The sequence below is a fragment of the Bos indicus genome, chromosome 6 (genome assembly GCF_029378745.1).
Source record: "Bos indicus isolate NIAB-ARS_2022 breed Sahiwal x Tharparkar chromosome 6, NIAB-ARS_B.indTharparkar_mat_pri_1.0, whole genome shotgun sequence".
Taxonomy (NCBI): Eukaryota; Metazoa; Chordata; class Mammalia; order Artiodactyla; family Bovidae; genus Bos; species Bos indicus.
In genome coordinates, this window is record NC_091765.1 from 26,320,241 (window position 1) to 26,342,903 (window position 22,663).

Here is a 22,663-nt window from a genome sequence, read left to right on the forward strand (position 1 = left end):
TAGCGTCTACCCCAGCTCTAAGAAATGTACTTTCATCTGGTTTGTTTTAGCTCAGCCTTCCAGGAATAAAGTATATTTTACTGCCTTAAGCAATTGCCGTAACAAAGAACATATGAGGGTAATAATGGAGAAGAGCTAATAATTCTTTTAAAAGATTCTTCCACTCATTCATGTATAACTCATGAGTTATACATGAATGAGAATGGCAAACATTTTACGTTCACCAATATGAGAAAGTAAAGCAATTTTAAGATAGTAAAATAATGGAACCCCAATTCTTGTAGCTGGTCAATTAGGAAGTTTACTTTTCATTTCTGTCACAGTGAAGTGTACATAGTCTTGAGCCAGCTAATTCAGTTTAACAGGTATGAGCATTTCCTGGATGAAAGCACAGTTGCCTCTTTGAAGGAACCAGTATAACCATGAAGGCTCTTGGATCATGGGACTATAGGTTTAAAGTATTTCTTGTTAAGATCCTTTCAATACATCCTCTTGGATGGCATCTAGGCTGTTATGTATATTGTGGAACCAAATAGTTTTTGGAAGAACACAGACAACACAGGGCTGAAAAACATTCACTAACCCTGGCTGTTCAAAATCAGAACTCTGCCACCTTAAAAGTATTCTTGGGAATTTTTTTAAGTTTAAACTGCTTTATTGGATAAATGGTATATAAGTTTACCACAAATGGCTAATCTCTCCACTGTATATTTTATGAAAGCTAGTGAAAAACAATTTTTAAGGATCTAAAATTTTACAATACTACCAACTTTTAACAGCTTTTTCTCACTGAAAATGCTCATATACTTGGCATTTTTCAAATGTTACCAGCTTTTCCATTTTCAGCATGTTGGGCTATGTTGCTTTCTATTTAACCCACCTAGGGATGTTCACTGTGAAAAACAGGGTGTAAAATACATAGGCATGTCTGACTTGAACAAGGTCTTTATTACACGCACAGGGGACTAATATAAAGTAGAATGTGTGGAATGATGAGGTTTTTGAGGTGAGGGGACAAGTTGCATTATATCCAAACTTTGTTACATGGAGCTAGTTAATGTGTGTACAACTTAAAAACGGCTACACATAATGCTACTTCCATTTCTTTCATTTCAAAGCAAAAGTAAATGTAGCTGGTGATTCTCAAAGGTTTTGCTGACCTGGGGAAAAGAGAGCATATTTTACATGTGCAGAATGCTTTACAACATCTTCTGCTTGGCTGCCAGTCTCCCAAGTAGGCTGATGATCAAAGCCTTCGAGTAACTAACAGTTCTTTGGCCCTAGAGATACTGTGTGACCCAGGAAAAACGACCTACTCAACCAATTTTGTTTCAATTAATGTGCAAGATCAGACTCTTTGTCAGCAAATACCCTTTAGAAAAAATACACCACAAACCATATTTGGAAAACATTTAAGTATATTTAAACAGTTACTCAGATAATAAGTGCATAGAACTATAACAAGAAAATCATATCTTTAAAGAAACAATTTATGAAGTGAACTGGCACAGTGAACCAGTACATACAAAGTCCTCCATTATACAGATTTCTTTTGGTGGAACTTTATAAGAACAAAGCAGATGGGATGGGCTTTTTACTTGGGGGTGGGGAGATGGGCTTTTTACTGATTTCTACTGCACACAGATTTTTATCAAGCCAGACATCATAACAGAATTCACTGAGATGAGCTAATAGGCACATGCTCCCTTCAGGAAAGGAGTGCTGATTCACCACAGAACTACCCTGACTCTAGACAGGGGCTGAAATAGTCCTGATGACCAAGAATCAGATCTAGATGAAACAGTGGAAATTTGCTTTCAAATACCTGTTGCTTTTTTTTTTTTGCAAATCTACATCTTAATACTAACAGTTCTTATCCTTGTCTATTTTGTTTCCTCAGAACCACCCAGGGCTCAGATGTACTGGTAAAGTTTGAAAAAATTCTACTCTAAATTTTCTGTTGACCTCTGACCCAAGTACTAAAATAAAGTGAATTTGATTTAGTCACGTTATATATAGAATAAAACAGTTGCTAAGCTCTGTGTCATTGCACAAATAGGATACCTCCTTAAAGAGATGGAAATTTGTCCAAGCCATGCAACTAGTTTAAAAAATTAGAGATCTCAGCCCTGGTGTCCTGCTTGTTGATCTTGGGAGTTTGTGACACCACGATGCAAATGTGCCTACACGCGTGTGGGAGTAAACCCTGCCATGTGTCTGTTGTTGGAAGTGGGGTGAGGAGTCTGGAGTACTAGTAAAAGGAAGGGCCAAGCACCCAGGAGTCACAACAGTTATAAAAGCTCTGCAACAGTAAAAAGGCTGGACATGCACAAGAGAGATTATTTAAAATACTTTGAACTATTAACATAAGTGGTAAGTGAAAATCTTTCCAGGAAGGCCTTCTGAGTGCTCCACATAAACTGGTTTTTAGCACATTTTTTTGGCAATATTGACACATATTTTAATATAATAGAATTACCATATACAGACAGCTCTGCTGTTGCTCACTTAAGTCCCCAGAATGAAAAGCAGCAGGTAACAGGTCGCCAAGGCCACCTTACCCCCGCCTTTCCTTTGTAAGATAACCAAATGCAAGACATTTTTTTTTTTAACACTTGGCACCAAAAGGAGTAAGAAGGCTGCCTACCCTTCTGAGTTGAGACTAAGTGGGGCCACAGAATTTCAGTAAATGGAGCCTGTGCTGCTTCTCTTTAGATGTTCATTTTTCTAAATCAAGCAAAACATGTTAATAACTTCTAGAATATCAGCATAATGCAGCCTGTATTGTAAAACCATATCCTTAAACCATGTCCAGATGTTTTTTCCCAGTCTATTAGAAAATGGGCTAAATATCCACATTACAAGCGGTACAATTTGCTCCTCTGGTAGCTAGAGAACACACACCATCAGATGTAGACAAAATCGTAGATCACACTATCTCAATCAATTCCAGTGTTTCCAACTCTGAGACCACTAAAATATCTCCACCATCTCTATAGCATGTTGCCCTCAAGATTCACTGCATTTATTATTAAAAAATAGCTCATGGGTTTATGGGCTTCCCAGGTGACTCAGTGGTAAAGAATCTGTCTGCCAAGCAGGAGATGCAGGTTCGATCCCTGGATCAGGAAGATCCCTGGAGAAGGAAATGGCTACCCATTCCAGTATCTTGCCTGGGAAAGCCCATGGGCAGAGGAGCCTGAGGAGCCTGGCGAGCTGCAGTCCATGGGGTTGCAAAAGAGTTAGACACAACTTAGCAACAAGCAGCACACACATGATTTATGAAATTTAGAATACAGCAGAATCAAAACGAATTACTTCAATTAACTTTTAAACCAGTACCCTCCTAGTGAGATATGTTCCAAGAATAGGAGCAACCACAAATTTTGCACTTAGGTTGATTGTTGGTAGTGATTTTGGTGTTGTAATTCTGAAATTATTTTACATGTCATGTAGAATCAAGCAAATAAATATTAGTGTTGTTCAGAACCAAAATTCTCACTATGGGAGAAGGAAAATACAAATATGAAACAGGGAAGGGTGAGGAAGACTAGTGTTAAATTTGAAATCAAAGTATCAGAATGAATTCATGATTTATTTTTTAATTAATTTTTTAATTGGAGGATAATTACTTTACAATACTGTGATGGGTTTTGCCATACATCAACATGAATTTATAAAAAATGCAGTTCCTGGCTCTGTTCCCTGAAAGGGCCAAGGAGCAATTAACACCCCAGCAGTACCCAGACCTTGATTTCCAAATGCCATTCCTCATGAAGAGAAACCAGGGCTCCTTGGAGAAGCAGCCAGTTCCCAGTCTGGGGCAGGAAAAGTATAAGACAAACTGAGAACATATGGCGAAAAGCAAGGACATGCCCAAAGACTGATAGGCATAGAGCAAAATGACCCACAAATAAGCTTAAAGGTGCTTCCACTGGCCAAACATGGAACATTTAGAGTGACCAACACTTTTAGAAACAATCAGTAAGCTAATGCTGATACTCAAAAAGAAGTGGGCAGAGTTGGGGGGAGCCTACTTCTTCAAGTGTCAGTTTCATAAGCGATCAAAAAATGGTGGAAAAGGTTCTACAGTTTAAAAAAAAAAAAAACAACCTACAGATGACAACTGAATGCCATGGGTTTGGACTCTGCATTTAAAAAAAGAACACTCTGGAGAAAGCTGACTCAGGTGTGAATGTGTACTATACAGACAATTCTGAATATTCAGTTCCTTGGGTGTGACAATGATCGTGTAGGAAATGTCCTTACGTTTTAAAAGAGATGCTGCGACAGTAACAGATAAAGTACGATGCCATTCCTCTCCAAAGAAAAATGCTTCTTATATCAAGAGACGAGGCACAGCAACAACTGCTGAATGCACGAAAGGGTATATGGGTATTTCGCTGCACTATCAACTTTCTGTAAATTCGAAAAATCTTCAAAATTAAAAGCTGGAAGTTAGAAAAACGTGGGCTGGGGGAAGGGGGCAGAAATAGCTTACAGACACAATTTGGGGGCTTCAGCAAAGTGGAACATCCGTCTCAAATTTAATCAAACTCCGTGAAAAGCCAGAGCGAAGACAGGACAAACTGAGAAGTCAAGCTAAGATGGCAAATTCCTAAACATCTTCTTCCTATCAATTTAGACATGAGGGTGACAAGTAATATAAGACTGCTGGTGAATGGGTTCTAATTCACCTTTACACATTTTGTCACCAAAAGCCAGAAACTGAAGATGAAATGCAAACATGTTTCCCTTCTAAATTATAATTAAAAGGGGGCTGAACAACTGGTAGGGGAAAAAAAATATTTTAAAAGATAATACAGAAAAGAAAAAGTTAACACACTGACATTTTGAGAAGTTGGCAGAATGATAAAACTACCCTAGATGTTAATTCATCTAAATCTAGTAAACATTTGTAATTAGACATATACAATTAGACTAGAGTCCCATGCTGTTTTTACATCTCCCAAACCGAGAAAGCATCATCACCAGTGTGGTGTTTTAACAACAACAAAAAACCATCCCACCAAGATTTTTTTCCTTGAGCTTGTTTTCTCAAAGTAGACACTGACTAAGCCCACACCACAAACTCCATGATCAGTACATAAAATGCTGCACTACCAGTGTGGCAATCTTTGTCTTAAACAACTCTCAGACACATGGTTACATGTCAAATACTACTGGTAGACTGCTGAACTAAACACAGGACTGGAATTTTTATACAGTCATTCAACATTAAAAAGTATTTTTACTAAAATCGTCATGAGTTTTTTAAATGGTGAAATCAGCCACTCCATTCCCACCACTTCTTTCTAAAATCCCAAACAAAATGCAGCAAAGTTAACGACCACGTGGCAGAATAATCAAACTTTTTAATCTCCCTTTACATATTATATTAACATTTATATTGCAAGGCATTCCATTCACAAATATTACAGTTTGATAAAAAACTTCACACACATACCCCCAAAAGTCTATACCAGATTCAGCCACATTACTAAATCATCAAAATAATAAAAAGTAATGAAAACATTATCGTGATTCCTTTAAAGCAAAAAAGGTCTGAGGCACTCTGGGAAAGATGTTCTCTTACAAGTGTGACATGTCAGTGTAATCCAATTATCTTCGCATACAGTTTCCAGATACCCGGTAATCAAGTATTCTCCAATGACAATGACTTTGATCTGTCTTCATGGATACTCTCCCATTTGGGACTGAACTACTGAAAGGAGCACAGATGCTGGGCAGCGGAGGTCATTTCTAACGAGGTTCCCAACTGTGTAAAGGAGAAGTGTGACTTCAGCACACCCAGGACAGCGCATCCCTACTCCAAGGGAACTGTCCAACCTCCAGAGACGTCCTTCCGCCCCACCACCAGCTTTACCAGACGTTAGCACTTCCAGACTCTGCTCCCTGCTGGAGAGGCTTCAGAACTGTCTCTTCCCCAACTTCCACAGGGCAGCCTCCAGCCTTCTCTGAGTATCTCTCCAAGGTTATGCCCTTGAAGTAGGACAGAGAGGGGAAGGGAGCATTTTTCCTCCCATCATGACCAAACAGAGGTCTGAAATAGCAATGTATTACAAAAACGTCATTCTCTGCAACAGCCAGCTTCTGTTTGGAACACAGCTGTTTCTGCCATAAACTCGACTTTTAAAAACCTGATAACCTTTGTCCAAAGTGGATTTTGCCCCATACATTCACTCACACAGAGCCCACACTGGAGGGTCTCACTGACCGAGTGCTTTCTTATGCACAATTATAAGCGTCAATAATTAGCAGGGCAAGGAGGGAAGCCAATTTCCAGCTGGGAATTAAATCACTGCAAACGATGGGTCCGTTTATCACAGCACAGAACTCCATCAGGGAAGAATCAGTACAAACTCCAGGTCACATAGTATTCAGTAATTACATACATGGAATTTAAAATGTATACATATATACTTCCACACATACATAATAATAAAAAAAATCGGGAGCAACGTATGTCGCAGAAGTCTCAAGGATTCTCTTCTCCAGCACTCACCTGGAAAGCAGCTGGCGGTGCTGGCCCAGCGGTGGCAGTGACAGAAGCAACTAGAAGCAGGTTTAAGTAAAAGTGCTCAAAGGGCAAGGAAGAAAAACGGGTGCAGAGATCTGTGTGTGGGGCGGGGGGGAGGGGAGTTGAGAAATGCTTCCTTTATTCTTCTTGACCTTTTCAGACCCAAGACAAGTTCTTGAGGACACATGTCAGATGTTGTAGTCCTTCCTTATCGATAGTCAAAACAAAACAAGTAATAAAAAAATTTCCTCTTCCATTCTGTACTCTCAATAAAATGCGGAGTACAGCCAGAAAGTATAACTGAGATGTGCCGTCTTGGGGGAAATTAAAACTGGGACATGAAGTGAGGCTGCGCGCTATCAAGCCGCCGGGTTAGGATCTCACAGCCAGTGTCCGTGACCAGCAGAGTGTGCTCGAACTGGGCAGACCGCTTCCCGTCTCTTGTCACCGCCGTCCAGCCATCCGGCCAGGTTTCATCCTGCCATCCGCCTTAAACGAACAAACACCATCTCTTAATTCTACCACTCAGTCCTTTTTCTAAGTACACTCTAGGGAAGTGTACTTGCCCGTGCCCCTCTATCCTTGGGTAGCTCAGAAAATTAATCTTACAATTCATTATTAAGATTCCTGTGTACACATCATCTGTTTAAGCTAAAGCCTTTCCAACTTCATTTTGGTCTTTAGTTCAATGAAGCAATAATATGTTTAAATTTTACAACTTCACGTTTTGTATACTTCTCAACTACTGAATGAAGATGCTGTTTCCAAAATAAAGGCACTCAGCTTCCTTTTTGTAAATGTACTGATTACCACTCATCCCAGGATTGCATTAAAGAATTTAGCTCTCTCCTGATATAACTTTGGCATCTGACTAAACCATAGCCAGTGTATATTGTGAAGGAAATAAGATAACTTTTTATACTTTTATGATAACATTTAATTCCTGTGTAACTTTTAAATGGCAGGCACATAAATGGTGAGAACAGATTATACTGTGAAATTTTTGTAGGCCACGCCCCTGTAACCAGAAACAGGGCAAAGAGAAAGAAACAGGAGTTTAGCAAGAGAATTTAAAAATTATGATGAGGCAGAATGGGTTAGAAAGGAAATAACAGTGAAAGAAGCTGGGAGACGAAGGAAAATGAGAGGAGAAAATGGGCGTGAGATGTAGGGCAGGGAAGACAGCAGCGGAATTACAAGGTTCTACAATTCCAGACACTACTAAAAAAGCATACAGAGATGTTCCTGTCTCCAAATTAGATGTTAAAAAATAATAGTAATATTCTTTATTTTGAATACTCTTTACCAAACATTAGATCTTACTGCCTCAGACAAATCCCAGAGTATAAAGTAGTGAGGTAACCTACTTCTGCAACATTAAATCCCGGTCTAAGAAGAAAATATGAGGCAGCATAAAGAAAGTTAACTCATGCTTTGTCAACCATCTAACGATGAGTGAATAGATAGTTTTCAATGTAATGAATGATCTTTTCACAAATGGATTTAAGACATTAATACTTCTTTAATTTTACTGTTATCTGCTAAAACAGATTCTTTACTAAATGTCAAGTCAAATATATTTGACTACTGTTCTGAGAAAATTCCTCTTCGAATTAAGACACTTTCCACTATGGAGCTGAGACTTAGCCCAGCTTAGTTACACTGAAGTATATCTGGTATAATTTGATGATTACCTGAACCAGCTCAACACAATGTTATTTGCTTACTCCAGGAAACACCACTTGGAAGTGAAGAAGTGAAGTCGCTCAGTCATGTCTGACTGTTTGCAACCCCCATGGACTGTACCCTACCAGGTTCCTCCGTCCATGGGATTTTCCAGGCAAGAATACTGGAGTGGATTGCCATTTCCTTCTCCAGGAGACTTTCCTGACCCAGGAACTGAACCTGGGTCTCCCAAATTGTAGGCAGACGATTCCAAAATACACGTTCCTCTCCTTGTCCTTGCCTTTCTCTGCCATCATACTTACTTATCTTGCAACTGCTTATGCGGGGTCATCATTCTTCTGGGGAGTGACAAAAACAGTATCTTACACTTGTACAGCCCTTTAAAGGTACTCTGCGTTCATACAAACCATCTCACTTAATTCTTACCACAGCCCCGGGCATTCAGATAAAAGATAAAGGTTGTAACTTGCATCTTACAGAAAAGGGAACTAAGGATCAGGTTAAGAAGGCAGCCTCTAAAACAACCTCCAATGCTTCCCTTCAGTGTGGACTGGGTTTAGTGACTCACTTCTAAGGAAGAAAACCTGGTAGAAGTGATGGGGTATCTATCACTCTCAAGATTAGGTTATAAAAGACTGGAAGGATCCTGAGGGGACTCCATTAACACAGGGGACAGGACGCAAGAGCCCTACGACTGCTGCATCCCTCTGCATCCCCTAATCTCAACAGACAACTGGTGAAGGAGGCCCCGGTTATTACTCCGACAGCCTCAGTGAGAGCGCGAATCGTGACACAGATCACGGCTGTCATGCGCCTGTCACAGCGACCAACGACTGCAGGGACATAAAACTGCCAGTGCAAAGCATGTCTGGGCTGGGCTTTCTCCACAGCAGTTGTCTGATGGCAGCACCTGATGACCAAAGTGCAGACCCTGAAGAGGCAGGACAGCTCATGACTTCAGAGTCCCACAAGTTCTGCTACGTAACTAGCTAAGGGACTCTGGGCAAGTTATTGAACACTTAACCTCTTCAAAAATCAGTTTGTTCTCATGGATAATGGGGACAGCACCTCTACCTCATAGGTTGTGGAGAATTAAATAACTGTGTTTGCCTCAAAAAAAAAGGCTCTAATTTCCTTTTCTCCCCTCTTTCTCACCCACACCAAGACACGCAACAGTTTCCACACGGCCTTGATTGATGGAGGCAACTAATTATTACAATACATCCTTTGACAGAAGCTTTATGAAAAGGGACCAGGACTCAAGTACTTCAGCATCTACTCACAGCAGACGAATTACCATGGAGAAAGTACCGCTTTCTTGCCAACCATTACAATTTTCGGTTCTCTACATGATACTGAATCGAGTTCGAGACGGGGGGAGTGGAAATGAAGCAAAATCGAGCAGACTACTAATCTGATCATGAGTAACCAAACGTAAATAAAAATTCAATTACAGAATGTTACGGCATCCCTTTTTCCTCACCTTCACAAATCATTGGCTCAATTGTAAATACATGACCAGCCTTCATCACTCCAACTGCTTTATTTTCTGAAATTAAAAAAAAAAAAAAAATCTCAGAACACAGCAAAAAACCTACAGCATATTGTTAAACACTTCCCTGGAAAAAGTACACAGCTTACATTCCCATGAGTGATTCTTATATTAATGAATTTCTCCTCTCCTGACTCCCCTTTCTTAAAGCAGATCATTCAGCAAACAGGGGGGCTCTGAAAACCTCCTACTCTGGGGCAGATATTGTCCTAGGCATACTTCATTTTGCTTGTTTTCTCTAGGAAAATACAGAGATGCCCTAGACTGGATTTCAGATGTAGTTAGCACTCTGTGAAAGCAAAAGTACCTCCATTTATGTTATAGCAGGGTTAGAATAGCAATTATATAACCAACGAAGTTCCATACTTATCCAAGTACCACACTATAAAGGAGAACAAGATATTTCAGACTATGCCAGAAGTTGCGCATCTCCTGGCTGGGACAGGAGTGGGTATGGATATGGGGGTGGAGGTAGGGCACAGCCCACGGAAACAACTGTACCATTTTTAGAAAGTTTTGTAAACTGTCTTATCTTGGAAAGGGAAAAAAAGCCCCTGCGCACTAACCTACTTTTTTTTTTTTTAATGCTGGCAGGATTATTCCTTTTTTTTACTGGAAACAAAATTTCCATTTCTCCCTCATATTTTGTCCAAATTTGCCAATATATATTTTTAAGGATCATCATGAGAAACTCAACTGTTAGTGTCCAGATTTGCCATCTCCCCAAAAAGGCCAAAAATTTGAAAGAGGTATAGGTCTTTTTAGACAATCTCAAAAATGGAGAACAGGTTAACTTTCAGAATAAAAATCAAGAGCTGGTAAGAGCATCAGTGAACGGATGGCTGCACTTTCTCTGCCTGACCACCAGGTGGCGAGAGCTCAGCTTTCAGGCTTTCTTGATAAGACCGCTGTGCTTCCAGATGGTGACCCATGTATCCACTGGATGGATTCAACAAGCTGATTCTATTTAACACCTCTGCCTAGGTTTGTTCTAACTTCACCCTCTTGTTTACATTCCTGCACATCTTTCCTCGTGAACAGCAATCATGCTGCTTTCCACTATCTTAGGTATTGCCAAAATAAACAACCTACAGATTCCAAATCAGGAGTTTCTAAAATATTATAAAAATCTGAGGGGCAAAAATAATTTTGACTTTTTATCTCTAATTTCATGAACTTTCCCTCCAAATGGCATGCAACTTATTACATATATAGACTTGGTCATATGCCCTTGGGGATATCAAAAGAGTCAGTGCAGTATCACAGAAATAAAAATGGCTAAAGGAATCGAGAACTGTACTGGCGGATACAGCAGCACCTGGGTGCATGAGGCTAAACACTTGGAAAGTGGCAAGTCAGAATGTACATGTAAAACATATGCCGATTTCAAAGATAAAAAAAGCATGGACTATATCTCAATGATAGTTTTACACTGATTAAATGTTGAAATGCTAATATTTTTAATGTAACAGATTAAATAAAATGTAAAATTAACTGTTTCTTACTTTTGAATATGACAACTAGAAGTTTTAGTATTACATGAAAGTGAAAAAGAAAATGAAGTCGCTCAGTTGTGTCCAACTCTCCGACCCCAGGGACTGTAGCCCACCAGGCTCCTCCGTCCGCACTGTAGGCAGACACTTTACCGTCTGGGCTACCACAGAAGTCCTTAGTATTACATATGTGCCTCACATAATTCCACTGGTCAGTGCTGATGAAGAGAATCCAAGTTCCACTCCTGTTCCTGCCACTGATTCACTGTTCAAGAAGTTACAATTCCCAGCTCACTTTGGCTCATGGTTTCAGTTTCTCATCACAGCTCATTCAACAAAAACACACCCTCCGAGTATCTACACCATAGCAGATAATACGGCTGAGTACTTCTACAAAAACATGCACCTACTCTACTGTCTGTCTCACAGCATTACCGTGATCTAAATTCTCAAGGTAGGGCAGTATCACCTTTACTTCCAAACCATGATGATAAGGAAGCACATAAGCGCTCATCTTAACAAAGACCTCTTTTATACAGGACGTGGAGGGAAGTTACACAATTTCCTGGTTTCACACTCAGTTGCTTAGGAATACAGAGTTATAAGTTAAAGAAGGGATCATTTACATTCAAAAGCCTCTGCTGTACAAAGACTCCAATAGCTTCCTTTAATGCTTCCCTAAAGAGACCACAACATATTTTATTTTAACCCATTTAACACTTGACTTTTCATAAATACAGCAAAGTGGATAAAATGAAGTATACATGGGTCCTTGTCTCTTTTTTCAGAATTGTTTATTTCTAATTAAGCAGCTTAACATGAAACTCAAGAGGCATATCTTGTATAGCAGCGGGGCCGTACCGTGCTGACACTGTCATCACCGTAGCGCCTTCTCCCATAAATTTTATTTCCTTCAAAAAATCTCTCTTCATGACACATACCCACTGCTACACCTAAAACAGACAACTAGTAAGAATCTACCACACAGCACAGGGAACTCTACTCAACACTCTGTAATGACCTGCATGGGAAAAGAATCTTAAAAATGAGTGGATATGTGTGTATGTATAACTGATTCACTTTACTGTTTTTTGGGGGGCTCAACAGTAAAGAATCTGCCTGCCAAGCAGGAGATGCCAGTTTGATCTCCTGGAGAAGGAGATGGCAACCCACCCCAGTATTCTTGCCTAGGAAATCCCATGGACAGAGGAGCCTGGCAGGCTACAGTCCATGGGGTTGCAAAAGAGTCAGACACAACTTAGCGACTAAGCAACATTAACTGAGTCACTTTGCTGTACACCTGGAACTAGCACAACACTATAAATCTACTATATTCCAATAAAAATTAATATAAATAAATAAAGCCTCTCTTTATACAATCCATACCTAAATGTGAGTGCTATCTCTGCAAGTAAGGGTGCTTTTCTCATTCTCTCCCTTGCCCACACTTTTTCCACACGCAAAACACATGCATGCACACGTGTGGCACACAGCAGTGTCATCAGAATAGCTACTTCCACTCTGTTAAAGGGAACGCACAATAGGTGACCAAGGGCTGAGCAGGAAGGAACAAAGTCGGCTACTTATTATCTATTGCTAGCTTTTACTTTGTGCACAATTCCAGCTGAAATAAAAAGGACCCTGTGGTCTGCTAATAAATGCTTATTGATTTATGTCAAATGCTGTGCTTAATTGACTTCTCTAGCTTCTCCTGTTGAGAGGTTTCTCACTCATTTCCCCTTCTTGTGGCAACTACTGATATCTTGGATTTTACCAGCTCACATCTGGATTTATGAAAACAACTGTGCATTAGGCTGACAAGCCCGCTGGCTCATACCTGCAATACATCCCAGACACCACTGGTAAATTTATCTTCTCAAAATAACAATTTCACCTTGCCATTCTCCTGCCAAAAAATCTTCTGCAATTCCTTAAAAATGAAGTCAGATATCTTCCATCTGGCACTGCCCACTTCTAGCTCACACATAACTCTCAGACTAAGCTTATCTTGTCTCTGTTCAGTCTGTCTCAACCTGAAGCATCTATTCATGTTTCCCCACCGTTGCCTGGAAAATCCCATGGACAGAGGAGCCTGGTGGGCTGCAGTCCATGGGGTTGCTAAGAGTCAGGCACGACTGAGAGACTTCTCTTTCACTTTTCACTTTCATGCATTGGAGAAGGAAATGGCAACCCACTCCAGTGTTCTTGCCTGGAGAATCCGAGGGACGGGGGAGCCTGGTGAGCTGCCGTCTATGGGGTCGCACAGAGTCGGACACGACTGAAGCAACTTAGCAGCAGCAGCACCATGTGGAATGCTCTTTCTCATCTTCCCCAGCAAACCAAAATCTCATTCTTTATTTCTCCCACAAGATTCAGCGCCAAACTGCTTACATCCTTACTAGGCAGCAAGGGAAAGGCTGACTCTAGAAAGGCAGACAGAACCCAGGTACCAATCCTACCCCTGACATTTATTCACTAGTTTGTGTGGACTTAAGTAAATCAGTTCCCTAAGCACAGACTCTGCTTGTTAAAAAGAGAGCTAAGAAATTATTCATAGAGTTGTGATGCACAAACGAGATAACATAAATCATCACCATCTTCATTCTAAGAGTTAACTTTAAGTGCTTTCCAAGCAAGATCTCATTTAATTCTAGTAACAGTTCTAGAGTAGGTACCATTCCCTGATATTGTATGTATGAGCAAACCTAAGCCCAAGAAGGTACATCAAAGTCTCTACATAGCAGTGACTCCTCTTTATTTATTAAATTCCTTATGTTACCTAATGTGGATAGCTTTCATTTCCAGCACTAAATAACAAACTTACTCCCGTGTGTCTTATCTCTTCAAGAGAAAAGGTTCTGTAAGACTAATTATCCAACACTTCCTTGTTAATCTATCAGACAGCACTCAATTTCAGGAAAGGATACTTTGTCTATTCTCCTCTATTTATACCAACAAAGAACACAGTATCTGACATATATTAAGAACTCAAATCAAACTCAGCAGAATCAGTTTCATCTAAGGAGTCAGAATATATGTGGCAGGCAGTGTTGGCCGTTCACCAAAATTACTCTTTTCCTTTTCTTCCAAAGTACTCAGCAGGATCACATTTCCCTACCTCCCTTGCAGTTAGTGTAGCCATATGACTGAATTCCTGCCAATGAAAAGTAAATGTAAGTGACTTGTGCCAAGTCCATGTTGGCCCACTAAAACCTCCCAAGCATACCCCTCCATGCTTCTCCCCTCCCCCCCAGTATCTTTAAGATCAGAAAGGGAACCCCCAAAGTGACCCTGAAAGCTATGTGTTGAAAGTGACAAGCGCCTGCATCAAAGAATAACTGTTCCACGCACCCCCAACAGTAACCACACACTCAGGATCTGCACTACTGTGAGCAAGGTATGTGCAGAGTATACACATTTTGGGGAGCTATTTATAACAGCTAATAGATTATTCTAATAGATACAAAACTGTGGGTCCTGTTAAATGTTTGGGGAAAAAATATCTGCTAAATAAACAGTTAGCCAATACAAACTCTTTGGACAGTACTTACTGGCGTAGTGGGGTACATTGGGGGCTGTATGAAAAAGCTTGTGAATTCCATGCCCACAGTAACTTCGAACAACTGAAAATCCATTTGCTTGTGCATGCTTCTGGATAATGTTTCCCAATTCTCTGTATCGAACACCAGGCTTTACTGAAAGGAAAAGAGAAGACTCGTGGCAAAGGGAAAGAGTAACTGATAATTACTAAGCAATCACTATCTATGCCAGGAACCATTCTGAAGGTTTTACACGCCTACACGTAAGACTTTCAAGATGAGGAAATCGAAGCTCAGAGAGGTTAGACTGCCAGGAAACGATGAAGCTGAGAGTCAAGCTAGCAGCACCTGGTTCCTCCTTTGCTGCAGAAGAGGAGGGGCTGTGCAGCAGTCAGGGGCTGGGAGCAGCACCACTTGCTCTCTGAACAAACAAAGAGACTGGAAAACACACTTCTCTTCCTCACCTTCTCTAAGGTCAGTGGGCTTTCCATTAAAGCGAGCAGGAGAGATAAGAGAATAAAGAGCATCAGGAGAAAAAGGAACATTCATAAGGAAACTGACTTGTCTTTGGTTTCAGTCTGGTCGACTTTTCAAAGAATTGCTTCCCCTGGGCATCTTTATCCCCATATAAGTGGTTCTCAAATTGTTCATTTGCCTCTCAAGAAAATCTTGGGAGTAGGATGTAGAAAGGTACTTCTCACTATATACTTCCTGCCCTGTTTATTTTTTATGACTTTTACCATTGTTTAAACAAAAACCAGAAGAAGTGGTTCTTATTGCTGCTACGGCTCTCCTAGCACTGGGACCCCAGGATTTGGGCTCTGCTGGATTCGTGGGGGGTCCAGCCACAGTACTGGGGGTCCCCCCCTCCCTACAGTCTCTTTCTCTGCCAGCTTATTTCCAACCTGAGGTTCAGACACACCACATCCTCTCCAGCCAATCACATTTCTGGGCAAATGGCTTAAGGAATCATTTTCATAACATTTACTTGCTCTTAACCGTATGGACCAGCTTGGCTGTTTTTTTATTGGGAGGTAGGGCAGGGGAGATTAATGATTTCTGAGGAACATGCTGACTTGCATAATGATTTTCTTGCATTCCCACCCAAGCCTTCTTACCAGCCCCAGTCAGCAGGGAGGAAAGCAAAATTTTAACCCATGCTGCACATACAATAAAGGAAATACCTGTTCAACAATAATGATGCAGTGTGAGAATGGAGACTTCTCCCTAATTCTCAAGCCAGAGGCAATTCTGGTCCCAGGGGTACACTTCATAGAATCTGGAGACATTTTTTTGGCTGTCACAACCTGGAGAGGTGGTGCAACCGGCCTCCAGTGAATAGAGACCAGGCATGCTACTAAGCATCCTGTGGTACACAGGACAGGCCCCCACGACACAGCATCATCAGACTCAAAATGCCGCAAACGTGCAGGCTGAGGAGCCCTATTCTGGAAAGCTAATTTCACAGTTGGTCCAACTCTCCACAGCTCTGAACCAGGATGGGCAGTCAAATTATCAGAAAACAACAGGCAGGAATGATCCATACATAGGAGTTAATAGCACTTTCCAGAGATTAGGCAACTTCTACTCTTGGTTGTCTACTGTTCTAAAGATTTTAGTTCCTTAGCAAGTTTCATTCCTATGACTTTGTAAAACAACATTCCAGCCATCTGGTTATTTTGATCAACTCATAGAGAAGCAAAAGAGATATAAATATTAAACTCTAAAAATTATTTAAACCTAAAGCTTCCAAAATAAGATACTAAATATTAAAGTTCTCATCTCACAATACCACCGTGAATATCAAAGTTTTCAAGTATAATCAACAGTGAATTAAAAGGAAAGGAAAATCTCACATACTGATATATAAAAATAATCGCATGCTTTCACTTTTCATTCCTCTGATTTTATTAAATTAGTAAAAATTATACCATCTCCTTTATTTGCCTAAGAACGCTGTCCTGTCCTATACAGTGTAGATGATACATCAGATCTATTTAATGGTGGGGCAGGGCTGGATAATACACTGACCAGTAATGCTCAAACGCTGTGAATTCCACCTCAAGAGTTGTTGGCCCTCAAACTGTCCTTCTAATAGTCTGTTTACATTTGCAACAAGCCTTTCTTTCTCTTTCCTCACAAGATATTGCATAAATTTTTAAAAACCATGGATAAACTGTTTGTACGAACAAAGACAGACACAGTCTGAGAAAAGTCCCACAGAAATACACCTCACCAAAGACATTATTCACTGTAATAGCAAGACACCTGGAAAATACCAAAATCCAGGAGGGGAAAAGTTGTAGACGTTTTTATACTGTGGAATAAAACATAAAGCGATGAAAAGGATAGGTAGATCTATGCATGCAGGCATGTACATGTTCTAATATGGAAAGATCTCTAAGCTATTATTAGTTGAAAAAGTACTAAATTACATAATACTACAATATTATGATTCCATTTAACCTAACTAAACACATACATGTGTAATAATGTACTATGGAGAAAAAAAAACCTAAATGTTAAAAATGGACACCTCTAGAAAAGAGACATTTAAAAAAAGGAAAGGCAAGTATAAAGGAAAATCACTCATGTTTTCCTCTCATAATCTGATGCAGTCTTATAGTTTTTTATAATAAGAGAACAGAACACTTATGAAAGAATTAAAAAGTAGGAGAAAAGTTACAGTCTGGAACTATCAATACATTCTTCCCCATTTATCAGTAAATGAAAAGGAAGATAAATCATAGAAGAGACAAAGGAATAAGCAATAATTCAGTCCATCTTCATCAAGGGATTCTCAAGTCATCTTGAGATGACCCAAAGCTAACTCAGGTCGGGCAGAAGCACAGCTGGAAGGGACCAGGCATGCATGGTGCAATGACAGGTCACTCGAGCCCCACACTACTCAGCAGCTTCAGCGGGTGCCCAGCCCTGAGGCTCACCTGCGTCAATGGCTTGCATCAGGCACTCATACGTGGTCTGAACCAGTTTCCGAGCTCCCTCATCCACGTCTCCAACAAAAAATGTTTCATTCAGGTCCCCATGATAACCATTCCGATAAAGAGTGATGTCCACTGCAAAAGAATGTGCAAACATAAAGACCACATTTGTTTTTATCTCAAAATTCAAATTCTGCTGACACGACAGAATCAAGCAGGTTAATGAAAAAAATAACTTCTAAGCAACACCAATGAATAAATAACTTAACACCCAATAGATATTTCTTGTCTATAATGCACCTAAACTCACTGTAGAGGACAGGTCTGTGGTCACATAGCACAAGCCAGATGGGCTTCAAAGCTCTTAGAACAGCGATTAAATCGTTTATGGCAAAAGAATAATGTATCCCCCCGGATACATTCCAGCAAGATCAATAACCCAAGTTAATAACATTAAACAAAGGACTCTGCCACACTGTGACATCAAACAGAAAATACTGCTTTCTCTCATTATCTTTAACAAGTTTTTCCTCATCCTAGTCAATCAATAAACAGAAACATTTACACTATTCTACAGTTATTTTTCAAAAACTCATTTGCCTTTCACTTATTTGTGACTATTCATACTTCTCTTTGTCTTCATGTTTAAAAATACAGATTACCACTACACAACTAAGCCACACTAAGCTAAATGTATCCTCGAGAGCACACTGAATTAGTATTTTTAAACCATAAATCTTCAATCAAGTTATAATATCACAGTATAGATGTACTGGCTCTAGCACAACACACACATTCCTGAAAAACCTCATAATATATGCATGCAAAAAAAAAAAATAGAGCTTATATGTAAATTAGCATTGGGCAGACCTCTCAAAACCTAGGGAGTTTTATAAACTGATACTCCAAATGTAGCAAAAACAATTCATATAAAAACAGTGTCAGTCAAGTCTCCACTACCATTCACAGCCAGCATCACAGTTTGTCCATTCTCTGTAGCCTTTAACACTTGGGCTCATGCTTCCTTGTTTAATACATAGATTCTTAAAGGTATCTGATTATTAAAGAAACCAAGTTCATCACTATTAAAAATATCATCGAGGGGAGTCTAACTCATCAATTTATTTTTTAATTACAGAGGGAACCGTCTTGGCAGCTTCTTTCTCTGCACCCGCAGTTTCCCAAAATAGCTGAACACAGTGGTCCCTAAAGCCACTTTTGAAACTTAACATCAAGGACAGTACTTCTGCAGAATTTTGAGCCTTTTTTCTTAAGGTCTTCGCATATTACTATCCTCTTCACATATTACATATTCTCTTTATCTGTAATAGTGGACTAAAAGGAGTAAGAAAACAATCCCACTTGAATCAATTATTAGTTCCACATTTCACTGACACTCTTCATTTACCAGTCACATATTAAAGCTCTGCATTAAAGAACTTGTAACAAACACATTATACTAGAAGTGTCTTGAAAGCAGTTAACTGAAAACCACAAAATAGGTTTCCAGAGATTTTAAATTTAAGTTTTAAATATGAAAAAAATAAGTTAAAGACAAGTGAAGAAGATGCAAGTCACTATCAGACTCCCAAAATCTTGTTTCTTAGTTCACAGCAACAAAAGCCACACATTTCTTACCATTAACAATATCACCTTCTTGCAAAGGCCGTCTGTCTGGAATTCCATGGCAAATCACTTCATTCACTGAAGTACAACAAGACTTCGGGAAATTATAATAATTCAGGGGTGAAGGATAGCAATTTCTTGCAATGCATGCCTATAATAAATTAAAAATAAAGTAATTTGGAATGTGCAAAAGAAAAAGCTAGTATGCATGCAATTAATCAGATTTTAAAATCTGAAAAATGTGGAAAAACCTATTGTACAGATGTTCCTAATGAAAAACCTATTTAATATTTTACTTTAGAAATAATAGTAGATACTACTTTTAGTATCAAACAGTAGGGTTTCTAACAGTCAGCAAACCAGTTTACCAATAATTGCAAAAGAAAAGCAAATTCACGCATTACAAATATTTACAAACATATACAAATGTCACTATATGAAGATTTATTTTAGAATTACCAACTCCTTATGAAAAATATATTAAATATTAATGTGCACAGTTAATTTTAATGCTTATATAAATGCCTCTATCCCTATGACCAAAAAAATAAATACTACTCCAGTACTCTTGCCTGGAAAATCCCATGGATGGAGGAGCCTGGTGGGCTGCAGTCCATGGGGTCGCTAAGAGTCGGACACTACTGAGCGACTTCCCTTTCACTTTTCACTTTCATGCATTGGAGAAGGAAATGGCAACCCACTCCAGTGTTCTTGCCTGGAGAATCCCAGGGACGGAGGGGCCAGGTGGCTGCTGTCTATGGGGTCGAACAGAGTCGGACACTGCTGAAGTGACTTAGCAGCAGCAGTAATAATTAAGAACCTGCCAATCTGCCTGCAACATGGGAGACCAGGGTTCAATTCCTGATTCAGGAAGATCCCATGGACAAGGGAATGGCTACCTACTCCAGGATTCTTGCCTGGAAAATTCCATGGATAGAGAATTCCATGTGTACTGGAATTCCTGGTGTACTACAGTCCATGGGGTCGCAAAGAGTCAGACATGACAGAGCAACAATACTTTCACTTTCAAAGTATTTCCAGAAACGTTCATATAGAACATTCATACGAACATTCATGTAGGAACAACAAAGCAATCACTAAGAAAATGATCTAGTTCTCCATAAACAAGTCTTATGTTACTTGGATGTTTTTATACAGTGGTAGTCACAGCGTACATGATTTCTCTTTCCATACTGCCAGTCTTCAGACTAGTAATTTTTAAACAGCTGCCTAAAATACAGTTTGTGAAATGTACTATGATTTTATTGGTAATTCTACTATTACTTAAAATTTAGTTTTCTCAACTACAAATATTATAACCAATAACTATTATGCCTATCATTTTTCCTTTAACAATCTGCTTCTATAATTCTCACAGCAGTCCACATAGTAGTTAAGAACACACAGAAGCAGACTGCATTGACTAAAAATGCCAGCTCTGTTACTTTTCAGTTGAATAACCCTGGGCAACTTCACCTCTCTCTGCCTCAGTTTCCTAATCTATAAAATAGAGATGAGAGTAGTGCCTACTCTCCCAACAGAGTTGTTGGGAGATGAGATGAGTTGGTAAAATAAGCACATAAGAGTCCCTGGCCTACAGGAAGCATTCAAACTGCTACTGGTGCATAACCATATACAACCCTGGGCCATGGTGGGTGGGGGGGCGGGGGCAGTGAGTGGGCACAATGATCCCCTTCCTGCCTAGTCCAAAATCCACATAAAACTTGACTGCCCCCCCACCTATTTTACTAATACACTATGGCTGATCTTACCAAAAACAGAAATTAACACATACTTTGTATGTTACATGTATTATGTACTGTATTCTTACAATAAAGTAAGCTAGAGAAAATATTATTTTAAAAATCATAAGAGAAAATATATTTACAGTACATATATATATTTACTGAAAAAAATTCACATATAAGAAGACCCATGCAGCTCAAACCCATGTTGTTCAAGGGTCAACTATATTTTATAATATATTGAATAACCCCAAATTAGGATTTATAATGTCAAATTAAAAAAAATGTTATAGACATTTTTATAGCTCAAGACACATTGTCAAATATCTTTCCAAAAGGATAGTCCCAATTTAAATGCCATCACCATGAAAAAGAGTACCAGTTTCACCATCTTCAGAGAGGTAATGGACATAAATATCTTTAAAATACTTCCTAATTTAGAAGGTTTTATGACTTGCATTTGCTTGATTACGAGAGCAGGTTTAATTAGCCTTCCATGTGATTTAGTAACTAGTTACTGCTCTTCTGTTATGAACAACCTAACCATATCATGTGTGCACTCATCTACTACAGGGTTTTAAGGTCTCTCCTTGGTGGATAAGCAATCTTTTTTATAAAGTATACCTGGACTTCCCTGGTGGTTTAGCGGTTAGGAATCTACCTGCCGATGCAGGGGACATGAGTTCGATCACTGGTCCAGGAGGATCCCACATGCCATGAGACAACTGCACCCATGTGCCGCCACCACTGAGCCCACATGCCTAGAGTCTGAGCTCTACAACAAGAGAAGCCACCACAGCGCGAAGCCCGTGCACTGCAACAGAGTAGCCTCTTGCTTGCCAGAACTAGAGAAGGCCTGTGCTAAGCACCAAAGACCCAGCACAGTCAAAAAAACTAAATTAAAAAAAAATTTTTTTTTAATATCCCTATACTATATTTCCAGTGGTCATGTATGGATGTGAGAGTTGGACTGTGAAGAAAGCTGAGCACCAAAGAATTGATGCTTTTGAACTGTGGTGTTGGAGAAGACTCTTGAGAGTCCCTTGGACTGCAAGGAGGCCCAACCAGTCCATTGCAAAGGAGATCAGCCCTGGGTGTTCACTGGAAGGACTGATGCTAAAGCTGAAACTCCAATACTTTGGCCACCTCATGCAGAGTTGACTCATTGGAAAAGACCCTGATGCTGGGAGGGATTGGGGGCAGGAGGAGAAGGGGACAACAGAGGATGAGATGGCTGGATGGCATCACCGACTCGATGGACACGAATCTGAGTAGACTCTGGGAGTTGGTGATGGACAGGAAGGCCTGGCGTGCTGCAATTCATGGGGTCGCAAAGAGTCCGACACGCCTGAGAGATTGAAGTGAACTGATACTATATTTACTACAAACATGTATCTGGTCTCTTTGTAGCCTTGTTATTGTAAATAGATTAAAAAAGGAAACATTTTTTACCACTAGTTTCAGAAGTTATATTTTTTGACTTCAGAATATTTGACACACATGGTAGCATGATTTACCTAAAGCACTAATAAAATTAAT

General features: G+C 39.7%; 1 protein-coding gene across 2 annotated transcripts in view; it reads right to left on the bottom strand.

Annotated features, from left to right (window-relative positions):
• Positions 1–1,400: 1,400 nt before the first annotated feature.
• METAP1 (methionyl aminopeptidase 1) overlaps positions 1,401–22,663 on the bottom strand; it is a 54,813-nt gene continuing 33,550 nt past the window's right edge. For both annotated transcript variants that reach the window (XM_070791168.1, XM_070791169.1), the window contains 5 exons: positions 19,392–19,530; positions 17,757–17,888; positions 14,824–14,967; positions 9,711–9,776; positions 1,401–7,030 (listed from right to left, as the gene is read on the bottom strand). In XM_070791168.1, coding sequence (XP_070647269.1) covers positions 6,867–7,030; positions 9,711–9,776; positions 14,824–14,967; positions 17,757–17,888; positions 19,392–19,530 — 645 coding nt within the window. In that variant the 3' untranslated portion in view covers positions 1,401–6,866. The remainder of the gene's footprint in view (positions 7,031–9,710; positions 9,777–14,823; positions 14,968–17,756; positions 17,889–19,391; positions 19,531–22,663) is intronic.